The sequence below is a fragment of the Equus caballus genome, chromosome 11, assembly GCF_041296265.1.
Source record: "Equus caballus isolate H_3958 breed thoroughbred chromosome 11, TB-T2T, whole genome shotgun sequence".
Classification (NCBI taxonomy): domain Eukaryota; kingdom Metazoa; phylum Chordata; class Mammalia; order Perissodactyla; family Equidae; genus Equus; species Equus caballus.
In genome coordinates this window covers 3,864,171-3,877,632 of record NC_091694.1, presented here as the reverse complement: position 1 = coordinate 3,877,632, position 13,462 = coordinate 3,864,171, and the positions used below count along the sequence as shown (strand labels likewise).

General features: G+C 51.5%; 1 protein-coding gene across 2 annotated transcripts in view; it reads right to left on the bottom strand.

Annotated features, from left to right (window-relative positions):
* Nucleotides 1–248: 248 nt before the first annotated feature.
* TIMP2 (TIMP metallopeptidase inhibitor 2) overlaps nucleotides 249–13,462 on the bottom strand; it is a 49,723-nt gene continuing 36,509 nt past the window's right edge. For both annotated transcript variants that reach the window (NM_001434661.1, XM_070225639.1), the window contains exons 3-5: nucleotides 12,762–12,870; nucleotides 4,601–4,725; nucleotides 249–3,181 (exon numbers count right to left, since the gene is read on the bottom strand). In NM_001434661.1, the coding sequence (NP_001421590.1) occupies nucleotides 2,984–3,181; nucleotides 4,601–4,725; nucleotides 12,762–12,870 (432 nt within the window). In that variant the 3' untranslated portion in view covers nucleotides 249–2,983. The remainder of the gene's footprint in view (nucleotides 3,182–4,600; nucleotides 4,726–12,761; nucleotides 12,871–13,462) is intronic.

The window sequence follows — 13,462 nt, the reverse complement described above, 5'->3', positions numbered from 1 at the left end:
TGTGTCGGAACCACTTCGTAACAGAAACTGAGACGTTTGTGCTGAACGAACGAAGGGGCCCCTGTCGAGCGCTCCTGCCTCTTCGCCAGTTTACCAAAACCACGTTCATTGCTGTCCGCCCCAGTCTCTGCCACATCCCTCATGGGCCTCAATCAGCCAGGCTCTGTTCTGAAGAGTCCCCCCCCGCCCACCTTCAGCTAGAAATCGGCAGCTCTGAGCCTCGGGTACAACCACACGGAGAGCCAGAGTTCTCTTTGATAATATTGTTTATTGTCCACTGACCGAGCGATCACTCAGGAATGATACAAAACACTGGAGACATGCGCAGTCTGCTTGTCGACTTTCAACAACTCTCACGTGTTCCCAGCACAGGGAGGTCTCAGACTTCATATTCCAGCAAAAACACATTGCCCGGAAATTAAAAAAACAAGAGAGAATCCAAACAAAAACAAACAAAATCAACAAAGCTTTAAATTATGGCAGCAAGTCTGATATTTCTTAATACTTATCAAGCAAAGATTTGAAAATAACTACAATGTAAACTTTATTTTAAATATTTTGAGTAGCTTGCATGAAGAAGAGAGGGAAAGAGTAGTGCTTAGAATATAACATATAAATTAAACAATGCCAAATGGAGAGCCTTCTTAAACTATACATATATTGCAATTATTTACTGTGAAGGTATTTGAGTGGCTGCTCCTTTCAGCTGCCACTGGGTATGCCATCTTGATTTTTTCGTTTTTTTTCTCCTCAGCATGGCTTCAAGACCAATGTGCATGGACTGAACATAAAGGCCATCTTTTAGAACCAACCTACTCACAGATCCTTGACTTTGTAATAATTCAAACCAGAGAACAAAAGATGGGAGATGGAAAAGCAACAATATTCAAAGAACTGAAGAAAAGATCTGTAGGAATCCACTGTCATAGGCTAGCTACCCGCCATGCTCTCCACTCTGGGTCAAATGCTTCCACAATGCAGAAACCTTAAAAAAATGCAAGTCTAACACCTACCAAGGGTAATAAAAAACACAGCACAGGAATGATTACAACCAATGGCAGAAACAAACCAAGACACTTAAAAAATCAGCAGAAACAGGAGTAAATGTTACATATGATAACACCATACAGGAAGCAAATGGGGGTGGGGTGTTCTATTGATCGGAGGGGTCTGGTGCTCTTGTATATACTGATCACATGGACTGGTCCATTATGACATCTCACAAGCTTTATAACACTGTACAGCATGAAAGTGCCCTTGGAGCGGGGACCGCTTCCTGGATATTCTCCTAGTCTGCCCTCGAAAGGGAAGTCATCAAAATCTATGCTGACCAGGTCCCGGGCGGGCATGGGGCTGCGTGCCAGGGGTCAGGAGTCTTACAGGTGCTTTGGGGTGACCGAAGAATAGAGCAGGCTTAGAAGGTGACTTCAGAAGCATTTTGCAGAAGGACCACTTGCCGGCTGACAGACTTCAGTTTCATTATGCGTGTGTGTGTGCGCACATGTACATATATGTGTGTCTGCATAACGTGCATGATAGAATAGTTTATAACACAAGCAGGAAGAAAAAGGAGATTATCTTTACTCTTACTGAGAAATTTCTGCCTACAGTAACCCCTATTTTACTGGCACCAGAAAACCATTTTTAGGGAAAAGATTCCCTATGAAGTTTATTAACTGAGAGATCTTTGCAATGTAAGAAAATAGAAGCAGAGGCTGGTACACCTGCAACTTGGGGAGAATTCATCTTGAGAAAAATGAGATGTCTCTCAAAGCTGGCCAGAGTACTAGAGGCCCAGAAAGAAATGAGAGTTTCACTGAAGCCACCTACCTCCCAAATTCGTCCTTTCCTAGGTAGGACTTCATAATGCACTTGGCTAACCTCACTCACAGAAATCCAGGGACAGCACAGTGACTTTCAGTCCTGGAGGGAGGTCATACTGAACCTGTGGCACCTGCTCAGGTGGGGCTCTGGGGTGTGTTGGGGGACACAGCGGGACCCAGCTTTTGATGTCCTCAGGATGTACAAACAGAGAGCACAGCCTGTGCCACTGCCACACGCAACCCCTTGCAAAGCCAACCCGCACAACTCCATCTAGATGCCGGATGCCAGAATGAGGAGGAGGAAGCTAGAGTGACTTCAGAAGCTCAAGAATAAACTATAGGGGCAGCCAAGTGCTCCCCACCACGTCTGCCCTCAGGGCAGAATGTCATGGATTCCCCCCAAGGGCTGGGGGTGGGGTGGGGCTGGGGTGGGTGGATGGGACCAGAATGACTTGGCGGAAGCTGAAGTTTGTCACTCCCACATCTCGGCACGGGCCCCAGAGGGAGGCTCCCACCGGAATTCTGCAAATGAATACAAGTAATTGGGGCTCCTTCAAGAACAAGCCACTGGTCCAGGGCTGCCCCTGGACTTACAGGAGTCACAGGTGTGGGGAGTCCATGGTGGGCCCGAGGGGGATGAGGTGGGGGTGCACTTGCCAGGACAGGGACTGCTCCTCTAGGGGCCAGAGGTGTGGAAGCTGCAGGAAACGAGGGACATGCCCCTCTCAAGAGGAAAGGGACCTGGTAGGCCTGCTACACAGTCTTGCAACGACCCTCAAAAGTTTCTGCAAAATGCACATTTCCAGGCTCTGCTCTGACCAGGCCGGGGGGACCCCTAAGTGCTGTCTCCTCAGCGTTTGTGACAGTGCCAAGGCTGGGCCTGGGAGGGAAGCCTGTGTGTCCCCCCCCGCCCACACCCCAGATTTGAAGACTGAGATGCACAGTGCCCAGGCTGGAGGATGGAATGTGGGACCCACCTCCCTATTTAGACCCACAACCCTCTTTAAAAGGAAAATGGGGGCGGGGAGGAGAATCACACTAATTTAGACCCACTTGGATGACTGTTTTATTCATGCTGTTTCCAGGAAGGGATGTCAGAGCTGGACCAGTCTAAACTCTTGGAGGCATTTCAGTTGGCCACAGGGGTGCTGTTGGCCTCCTTACGGGTCCTCAATATCGAGAAACTCCTGCTTAGGGGGTGCCGCTCCGCGGTACCACGCACAGGAGCCGTCGCTTCTCTTGATGCAGGCGAAGAACTTGGCCTGGTGCCCGTTGATGTTCTTCTCTGTGACCCAGTCCATCCAGAGGCACTCGTCCGGAGAGGAGATGTAGCATGGGATCATGGGGCAGCGCGTGATCTAGAAGAGGGACACGGAGGTGAACGCAGTCAGAGACCGCAGCCACTCAGGGGTCATCTCCAGAACCTCGCAATGTGCCTGGCAAAGGTGTTCAAGGACGGTTTGTTGAATAAATGACTAAAGAAGTGTGGCAGGGAGGGAGGGCGGGAGGGCGGGAGGAAACTGGGACTCAGTGGAACCGGCGCCATCAGTAGCCTTTCCCGACTTCCACACTCTCCAAACGGCAGCAGGTGGCAGCGGGGTCTGGGGGAGGCCTGTGCACACGACCTCTGCGTCCCCAGCTACTGCAGGGGAGCCTCTGCTGTGCGCCATCTGAGCGCGACAAAATGACTTCAGCATAGCCCCACCCTCCTGGGAGTACAATATCAACAACCATAAAGGGTCTTAAACTTCCTGGAGATAGGTTCAAGTCAAATAAAAAGGATGGCGTCTTGCTCTCAAGCACGCGTGGGCTTTGTGGGGATCAACAAGTAGCATTTTGGCACGGAAACCTGAGTCTACAAGAGGGCGAAAACCTTCACGGCCACATAGCGGAAAAGGAAGGACTTGTTTTTCATTTCGCAAGGGCACGGAGGAGTCTGCTGAACGTCTACACATGTACGTGTCGCTGCAGGTTGGAATTCGCATCTCAGTGAGCTAAGGGACAGGCTAGCGACACTCTACCAGGACGGGCAGGAAGGCCGCACAAGCAGCACCAACCAGCACCAGGCAGTCCCTGCAGCCTACGCAAGGCCACGCTCGGCCCAGCAGCACTTCTGGTGCCACCGAGGGGCGCCTGGTCCCCAGCACTGCTTCCTGTGCCAGGGCCATAGGGAGGGGTCAGGAGAGGATGGCAGGATCCAAGCCCAGGCAGAGGAGAAGACTGCAGCTTCTAGGCTGCATCTGAATGTCAGAGCTTCAGTAACTGCCTGGCACCACCTCTGGGCCGCCTGTAAGAAGCGGGGCTGGGGTTTCAGGCATTCTCAACACACAGACCCCACCTTTACACGGACCTGTGCATGGAAATGGCCAGAACGTTGGCAGAAGTGTAACACCTGGGACGTGCCTTCGTGAGACGCTCAAGTCCCTCGCACTTATACATTTGTAGAAAAAGACTCATAGGACCAACGTGTCCTCCCCACAAAACTCTTCCTCCTGGAAGGCTTCCCTTCTAGAAGCTACAGGCCACACAGCCAGAATACCCTTACCGTCCCAGTATCCCTCTGCAGAGGTGCGTCTCAGGGCTCGGCAGGGCCCAGGGCCCAACGGCTCTGTCCCTAACCAGACAGCCTCACTCGTGGGAGGCCACGTCTCCTCAGAGCCCTGTCCTAAGGACCCCGTGGATTGAGAGACACTGGAAAGCCCCAGATCAAACCCTGGCCATCCACCTGGAGGCGGTGGTGATGAGCTGAAGCCCAGAAGGAGGTGGTCCCGGCTTACCTTGCATTCACAGCCCATCTGGTACCTGTGATTCAGGCTCTTCTTCTGGGTGGTGCTCAGGGTGTCCCAGGGCACAATGAAGTCACAGAGAGTGATGTGCATCTTGCCGTTCCCCTCGGCCTTTCCTGGGGAGAGGCAGGGACCAAAGGCTCAGGGTCAGTTACGAGTTCTCCTGCCCACCTCCCGCATCTGGATGTGACTCGGGCATGTGGATGTTTAGTTCTAACACCACCACATGCTGTGGGCTGAGCTGTGTCGCCTCCACCGTTCCTACGTTGAAGCCCTGACCCCCAGGACTCAGGATGTGACCGTACGGCCACGTGCCGCAGAAGGACAAACCACACACACGACGGTGGTGCCATAAGATGAGTACCATACAGCCTAGGTGTGGAGTAGGCTGTACCATCTGGGCTTGTGTAAGTGTGCTCTATGACATTCACACAATGACGACATTGCCTAACAATGCATTTCTCAGCCAGTCATTAAGGGACGCATGACTGTGTTAGGAGAGAGGGTCTTTAAAGAGGTGACGAACTTAAAAATGAGGTCAGTAGGCTGGGTCCTAATCCAAGAGGACTGGTGTCTTAATAAGAGGAGGAGATCAGGACACACACACACACAGAGGAAAGACCACATGAAGACACAGGGGGAAGACAGCTGTCCGCAAGCCAAGAACAGAGGCCTCCGGAGGAACCAGCCCTGCCGACACCTTGATCTCGGACGTCCAGCCTCCAGAACCGTGAGGAAATACACTGCTGTTGTTTAAGGCCCCTGGCCAGTGGTATTTTGTTAGAGCAGCCTAAGCTGACTAATCCACCACGGACTGTTCATTCTGAGCATAGAAGTAATGCATGCTCACGGAGAAAACTTGGAAGATGCAGGAAAGAGCAGACTAAAAGAATTCCCTGTTTTCATTACCTACAGCTAATATTTGGATGCATTTCCTTCCAATATTCTTTTATGCATATGTATTCACATAAAAAAGATCACGTCGTATGCAGACTGTTTCCTCTTTTATTTTTCACCAAATATTTATTCACAGGCATTTCCTCCCTTTGATGTGGAACCTGTAATTCTGGGTTTTCCCATCATGAAGAGCAGAAACCTGGAATTTTATAAAACTAGAAATCTGCTCTTAATTCCCTCCCCCAGGGATGAGGAGGTTCTGCTCCCCCCTCGTCCCGTAAGCTCCTCGCTCAGCGCTCCTTTCCTTTGCTGAAGAGCTCACACTGGCGACGGCCCTGGCGCTAGCCGAGCGGGAGAGAAAGACAAATAAGTGCATTCTGGTGAGTGACAGAGCCTAACGAGGGCTGGGGAGGGCATTGCAAGCCTCGTGCCTTCTGCTTTGACAGCACCTCGTCACGAAAGACAAATGCCCAGTGCGGAGCCCCAGAGCCTGGCAGAGGGCCATGGGCGATTCCCCGAGAGGCAGGCAGGGGCCTTGGGCTGCCCCCGAGCAGCTCCGCTTGACAAAGCCTCAGTGCATCCAACCTGACCATCTCAGGCACAGCACTGGCCGTGCAGCATCCCTAACGGAAACAGAGCTCAGTGAAGCCGTAATCCAGCCTGCCGACCGCATCCCCGTCACAAATAAATGACTAGTGTCTGTCGCCAGGGGGATCGGCTTGTCTGCAGTCGCAAGCAGGCATGAACTGACACCCTTGTGCAGGGCAGGCTGCGGGAAGCGCTCCCTGGATGTGAATTCTTATGCTCTTACACCTGTTCTGACCGCTCCCCTCACCTCTGGGAGCTCTATTTTGCCTTGTACCTGTTTGGACTTGTCTGACACTCCAGACGAAGAAAAGATCAAGGAGCAGGATTACTACTATAGAATTTATTCTGAATTCTAGTAACTAAAAAGGTAAGTGTTCAGGTAGCCTTAAACACTTTGAAAATAGATATTTGACTTTTTTCCCTAGTCCTGTAGCCATTTCCTGTGTGTTCAGAATAGCTAAGGAGGGAGCATAACTGACAGATGGCAAGTAACTCGTTCTTCTATCCTGGCTTCTGCTGGCATTTACTACCCTGTACAGGGGGACCACAGCCCCTCCCCTGCCCAGCTGGTCATTCATCACGGACAGTCTCCCTCCGGTTCCACCTTCCAAACCTCTACAACGATGTCCACTGCATCACTTCTCTGGCATCCATATCCCACTGTACATGGTTCTTGGTCTTTCTTATAAACCTTGATCCTTAGCCAGATCAGAAGCATGAAGGGGAAGGGTTGGTCTTAATCCTTTTTTATCTACAGTTGCTTGCACATAGCAATTGCTCAACAAAAGCTTACTGATGAGGACATGGGTATTTGTTGTAACAATTTGCTTCATGACCTGTCTTTTTCTGCTGTCTTCCCTTTTGACCTTTTCACCACCAATTCAAGCTTCTGCCGGGAGTAGGCAAAGGCAGGGCGTGGAGATGACATGCAAATTGTCATCTTTTCACTGGCCCTAGTAACTGAGCTAACATGAACTTGGGGTGTCATGTATAAGTGGGGTGGCATCTTGGGATGTTAAAGGGAGACCCCTTTCAGAGGCGATAATTAAGACTTGGTTGGGCATGCATGACGTGAGCATCTGTTACAACATTCTACTTATGTCTGCCTTGGAAAAAGGCAAAGTCTTTCTTGAAAAACAGGAATTAATTAAAATTTGTAACTGAGGGTTGGATGTTTATTTTTTCTTTTGGAGGAAAGGACTGTAGAAGAAAATTACAGGGCCAATTCTGTACAAGTTCCTCAAGAGAAGTGCCTCACGGTGCCCAGCTCGACATGTGAAGCTGAGTCATGAGCCCAAGAGGAGGTGGGCCGTGGCGGCCGTGTGGTCACTCACGGGGCCGCAGCCAGAGCAGCCTGAGTGGTTCACTGTGCCCCGTGACTCTGGTTGGCCCGTCCTGGCTCCAGGAGAACAACATCTAGATTCTGTGGTTCAGGAAGTAAACACCAGATTTGTTCCGGAGCGGCCTCGCTGAGCCGGAGAAAGAAGCAGGAGGAGAGAGGCGGCGCCTCTGAAACGGGGTGAGACAGCCACTGCTGGAGGTGCCTTTATGGATCTCATGCTCCATGGCCAGAAAGGAGACGAAAATGTGCCCCAGGTCACTTGCTTGCTTCCAATATTAAATGTGCAGAAGTCTAAGATGATAGGCACACAGGTACCACGGGCAGGTACTTTCACCGTCTTTAATTTTTATTACACATGGGGCTATGATTCGGCTGGTTTCAGCCATATGAGCCTATAAATGTGCATCCCAGTTACCTGTATGCCCATCTTCTCATTCAGATTGGGGACAGTTTAGTGGGCCTGCGTATAGGAAAAGCACCGGACACATACATGTCACATGTTAAATAACCTTTGATGGCAAGTATGAGCGACTGAGCTTCTGCACGAGAGAAAACACCAATGTCAACAGAGAGTCAGGGAAGTTATTCGGCTTTCTGCATTTGACTCACAGGCTTCAGGTGGACGCAGGAGCCTCTCTCTTTCAGGGGCTGAGGAAAATAGATTCTCCAACCACATCCCCCAAAAGAAAGACAGCAAAGCAACCACCAGCAAAACAACGGGAGCTGTGGTACACCCTCTGCCGCTGACTCCTGCTCTGGACCCACACCTTCTACACGGCCCTGTGGTTTCCTCCCACCCTTCAGGGCAAGTGGGACAGGAACAGAACCGGACCCACACTGGAGACACTGCCTGCCAGGGTTCTGGCTAGAGCTGGCCCGTCTCCGGGCTGTCCCGCCCCAGGACCCAGCTACAGGGCGCTGTGATTGGGACCATCCATCTCACGGAACAGAGGGCCGTGCCAAGGTCCTCAGGACATCAGGCCAGGAGGCAGGTCTGACTGACCATAAAGGGCCCTGGAAGCAAAAGTAATGTCCAGAGAGTCCCTTCGCCAGGGAGGTGACCAACCTCAGCCGCTGGCCGCAGCCCTCTTGAGCGTGTGCTGACCGGCTGCATGGTGCCTCTGAAACCTCAGCCTTGACTGGGAGCAGGAAAGTTCTGGTTAGACGCTGGTGCGCAGGCCCAGCTGCACACTGGACCCTCCTGGGGAGCTTTAAGAATGCCGATGCCTGGGTGCCAACCCCAGCGAGGATGCATGAACTGGTCTGGGGTGCCATCTGGGTGTCAGGATTTTGACAAACTCCCACATGGAATCCCACTGAGCAGTGCAGCTGGTGGACCACTGGGTTAGATGCTGGGGCCGTGAGGCTTCTAAAACCCAGACCACATGAAGCAGCAGAGTGTAATGGACCCAAGAGTCAGGAAGACCAGGGGCCAAATTCTGGCTGCACCCCTCCCCGCAGGGTGACCCAGGCAGAGGCGCGCTGAGAAACGTGTAACAGCTGGCTCTCCCGGGAGGAAAAGCTCCAGTGTGTAGCATCTGCCGATTTCTATGCTGTACATGCCCCCATCCTGTCTGATTTCAGGCTAACATACCAACCGAAATTTAACAATCGGCTTGTGAAAGTGGGTTCAGGCACACACCGCCGGACCTGGGGCACCCCGCTCCATCTCTCTATTCCTCAGTTTTCCTCATCAGTAAAACGGGGATCATAGTAGCACCGTGGTCACTGGGGGCTGCCAGGATTAAATGGAGAAGGTCAGTGCCAGGACAAGGGCGCTTCCCATTTCTATTAACAGGGAGATGCTGAGGCTGGTTGTAGAAACCTCTGAGACAGAGCGAGCCTCTGTGTGGGCAGGGATTCAGCTGTGTGTGTCCGGAAGCAGGCGCTGGCCCAGACCAAGGTCACGTTACCCCTGAGGAGCCCCCGGTTAAGGGAACCCAGTCCTTCCCTCACAGCACTTCTGCGGCTCTGCAGTTTAGCCCGACAGCCCCTAGAGGGCGGCGTGGGGAGCCCGAGTGGGAGGGCTCGCGGACAGCACAGAAAGAGGACGCGGAAAGCTGGAGGCCGGCGATTTGTCAGGGTGACAAGTTCCCTGCACCACGGGAGGTTTGGTCTCCTTTCTCTTCTCTCTCGATTTTTCTGATCATAAAGGTAACAGATGTCATAATTGGTAAAATTTAGCAAATACAGGAGAGTAGGAAAAAAACAGACACGGCCAGTGCTAACGTGTTTCCTTTCACACCTCCAGGCACACGCTGGAGCAGGCCTCCACCCCTGGCCGGCCCCTCTGCCTCTCCCATCTCCTGTGTTACCGTGATGGCGTAACCGGGCTGTAAGATCTCTGCATCGTGATGTTGTCCCCTTACCCCTCTCTCCAGTTGACTTTATTTTTCTTGTCGTATAATAGCAGATATTGCAAATGGGAAATGGTGAGGCTGCTTTGGAAAACAGTGTGGCAGTTCCTCGAATGACTAAACACAGGGTCACCGTACGTCTCGAAATTCTACTCTTGGGTGGCTACCCTAGAGAAACTAAAAACACACGTTGACGCAAAAACCCGTACACAGATTTCACAGCAGCATTATTCCCAACAGCAGAAGGTAGAAACAACCCCAGTGTGCATGAAATGAGTGGGTAGACAGGTGTAGTCTATCCATTCGATAGAAAATTATTCAGCCATAAAAAGAGTGAAGTTCTGGGGCCGGCCCCATGGCACAGCGGTTAAGTTCACATGTTCTGCTTCTTGGCGGCCTGGGGTTCACCGGTTCAGATCCCGGGTGCAGACATGGCACCGCTTGGCAAAAGCCATGCTGTGGTAGACGTCCCACATATAAAGTAGAGGAAGATGGGCACGGATGTTAGCTCAGGGCCAGTCTTCCTCAGCAAAAAAGAGGAGGATTGGCAGTAGTTAGCTCAGGGCTAATCTTCCTCAAAAAATAAATAAATAAATAAATAAATAAATAAAAAGAGTGAAGTTCTGACACGTGTGACAACAGGATGGACTTTAAAAACATTATGCTGAGTGAAGAAGCCACACACACAGGGCCACACATTCAATGATTCCACTAATACGAAGGTCTGGAGCAGAGAGATCAAGACCCAGAATGTAGAGCAGTGGCTGCTGAGAGCTGTGGGCAGGGGGAGAAGTGGGGTCGGGAAGGTGCTAGCACACGGGCCCAGGTTTCTTTCTGGCTGTGGTGACAGGTGCACACCTCTCTGAATATACCCAAACTACTGCAGTACACACTTTAAGTGGGTGAATTGTATGGTGTGTGAATTATCTCAATAAAACTGTTAAAGAATAATAGATGCTCATAACAAGACACTTAGGAAGTTCAGAAGTGCCTAGAAAAGAAGAAAAAAACCTCCCATTATCCCTCAGGAAAGGAACAAAAGTCTTGATGTAGCAACAAGGAAGCCGATGCCGGGTAGGAGCGTCTCGAGGAAGGGAGGGAGGCATTCTCCAAGGAGATTACAGGAGCCTCCTCGCCCTGTCACTCCCCACTGCATCCCCGTTCCTGCAGTGACCTCCCGCACACGGCCCGGTCAGCGCCTTCCTCTGGATCCTCGCACCTGCTCGGGTCTCCTCCTCTTTGCACCTCTCCTACACATCCACCCGATATTCACATGCCCAGCACAGAAAATCTGTCTCATTTTCTCGAATTTCGTCTCCCGCCCTGCAGCAGGACTGTGTGCGGCTTCCTAACAGCAGGGCCTCTCCCCGCAGCTCCCGCTGCACCAGGGCCGGGCATCTCTCAGACACCCGCGAGAGATGTGTTGATTCTGAATATTCTCAAGGGAAGGGCAAAAAGGCACAAATAACCTAAACAGAAGAAAATATCCCAAATCATGGAGATTTGGATTCAGAATTTATTTTCAAGATTAAATTTGGACTGTGGAACAAAATATAATGTCAGTCTAGGGGAGCTGTCCTCCTGTCTCTTCTTTTTTCTTAAGTTAAGAAAAGGACAGTAAGTTCCTTAACTGACCGAGACAGCACTGGCCAGTCCCGTGGCCACCGGCCACATGCGGCTGTTTACATTGACGTTTATATCCATTGAAATGAAGTAACATTAGCGCTCCAGTCCTCGGTCACACCGGCCACATCTTAAGTGCTCAGCAGCCACAAGGAGCTAGTGGCTGCCACACTGGACAGCACAGAGAGCATTTCTGTGACCAGTGAGTCTCAACTTGGGGCAATTCTGCCCCCCAGGGGACATCTGGTGATGTCTGGAGACCCCATAATTGCAGGGTGGATGTTATGGCAATTCGTGGGTAGAGGCCAGGGATGCAGTTCCATATCCTACAATGCATAGGACAGCCCCCAGCACCAAGGACGATCTGGTCCCAAATGTCAGTAGTGTCAAGGTTGCGAAACCCTACTCTGGACTCCCGGGTGCAGCCTAGCTGGGCAGGCAGAGGAGGGAACAGAAAAAAGTAAAAGGAAATAATGTTATTTAAGAATAAAGCATACAAAAAACAATGCAACAGGAAACAAAATGTGCTACAGCCACACAATGGAATATTAGTCAGCCCCAAAAAGGACGGAAATTCTGACACGTCCTACAAGCCGGACAAACCTCGAGGACAGTATGCTGAGTGAAATAGGCCAGTCACAAAAGGACAAATGCGGTGTGATTCCTCTTATGTGAGGTCCCTAGAGGAGGCAAGTTCACAGAGACAGAAGGTAGGATGGTCGTTTCCAGGGGCTGCAGGAGGCAGATAAGGAGCTGTTTCATGGGGACAGAGTTTCAGTTTGGGAAGATGAAAGAGTTCTGGAGACGGATGGGGGTGATGGTTGCACAACATGAATGTACTTAATGCCACTGATCTGTACTCTTAACAATGGTTAAGATGGTAAATTTTATGTTACATGTATTTTGCCTCAATACAAAAGAGAGAGATGATAAACAAAGAAAGGAGCCGAGTGCACAGCGTGTGTAATAATATCAATAGATTTAAAACAAGGTTGCAACTCTCCTTCCCTGCCTCCTGCCCAGCCTTGAGCATGCCAGCATCCGGCCCAGGCCTCCCTTGCGGGAACAAAAGGCAAAAACTCTCACCTCTTTGTCTCCACCCGACCTCAAATTTCCCGTGAATACTGGCTTACTTAATTTCTTCCCATCAAGTCCCACTGGTCCCACTGTTCTAACCAGGAAGAATGCCACCGGCGGGTAGGTGACAATTCACTAGGAATTCTCTGACAGGAGAAGGCAGGGAAGCCCCAGACGTCCCGGCAGCCCCCTCGTGGTGTCTGGGTTGCGCCCCGCCTCCCGCCCCGACGATCTCCAGAACACCCCACAGCCACGCCCACGGACACACCTGCGATGAGGTACTCCTTCTTCCCTCCAACGTCCAGCGAGACCCCGCACACGGCCGAGGAGGGAGCCGTGTAGATGAACTCGATGTCCTTGTCAGGTCCTTTGAACATCTGGAAAGATGAGGACGAGGAAACGTAAGCGGAGATGGGCTGCATGCCACAGACTCCGTTCCCACTCAGAACACCCCGGGACGGCCCGACCTGCACTGTGGCATGGCCAGCACGGAACAGGGGGACAGAAATGTACCAGTGAGACAGATGAGGAGATGACCGTTCCCACTGCAAAGCCATTCTCTGGAGTCACTCATGGCTCAGCGTGGAGGCGGTCAGCAGGCTGGACACAGCACTGTCCCCTGGCGTGAACTGTCTCAGACAACATCTGCTCTTCCTACCACCAAGGAGTCATTTCAGAATCTCCGGGGAGGGACTTGTACATCTCAGGTGATTCTGACCCATCGCTGAGGACCAGCACCTTTGTTTATTTCCAGGAATTTCAATCAAGCATTGGCTACTTGACAGGGACCAGGGCAGAGGCACGCCTGCAATTAGGGGATCTGCCTTCTCAACTTCTCATTTCCTTACAGCCTTTTGGGAACACACCTGCTGCCCAGGTGAATGGATGAGTTGTTCCAGTGCCCTGGCAGGAAGTGAGAAAGCCTCAGAGTCGCTGCTGCCCCACGACGGGAGATGAATATGGACTGAG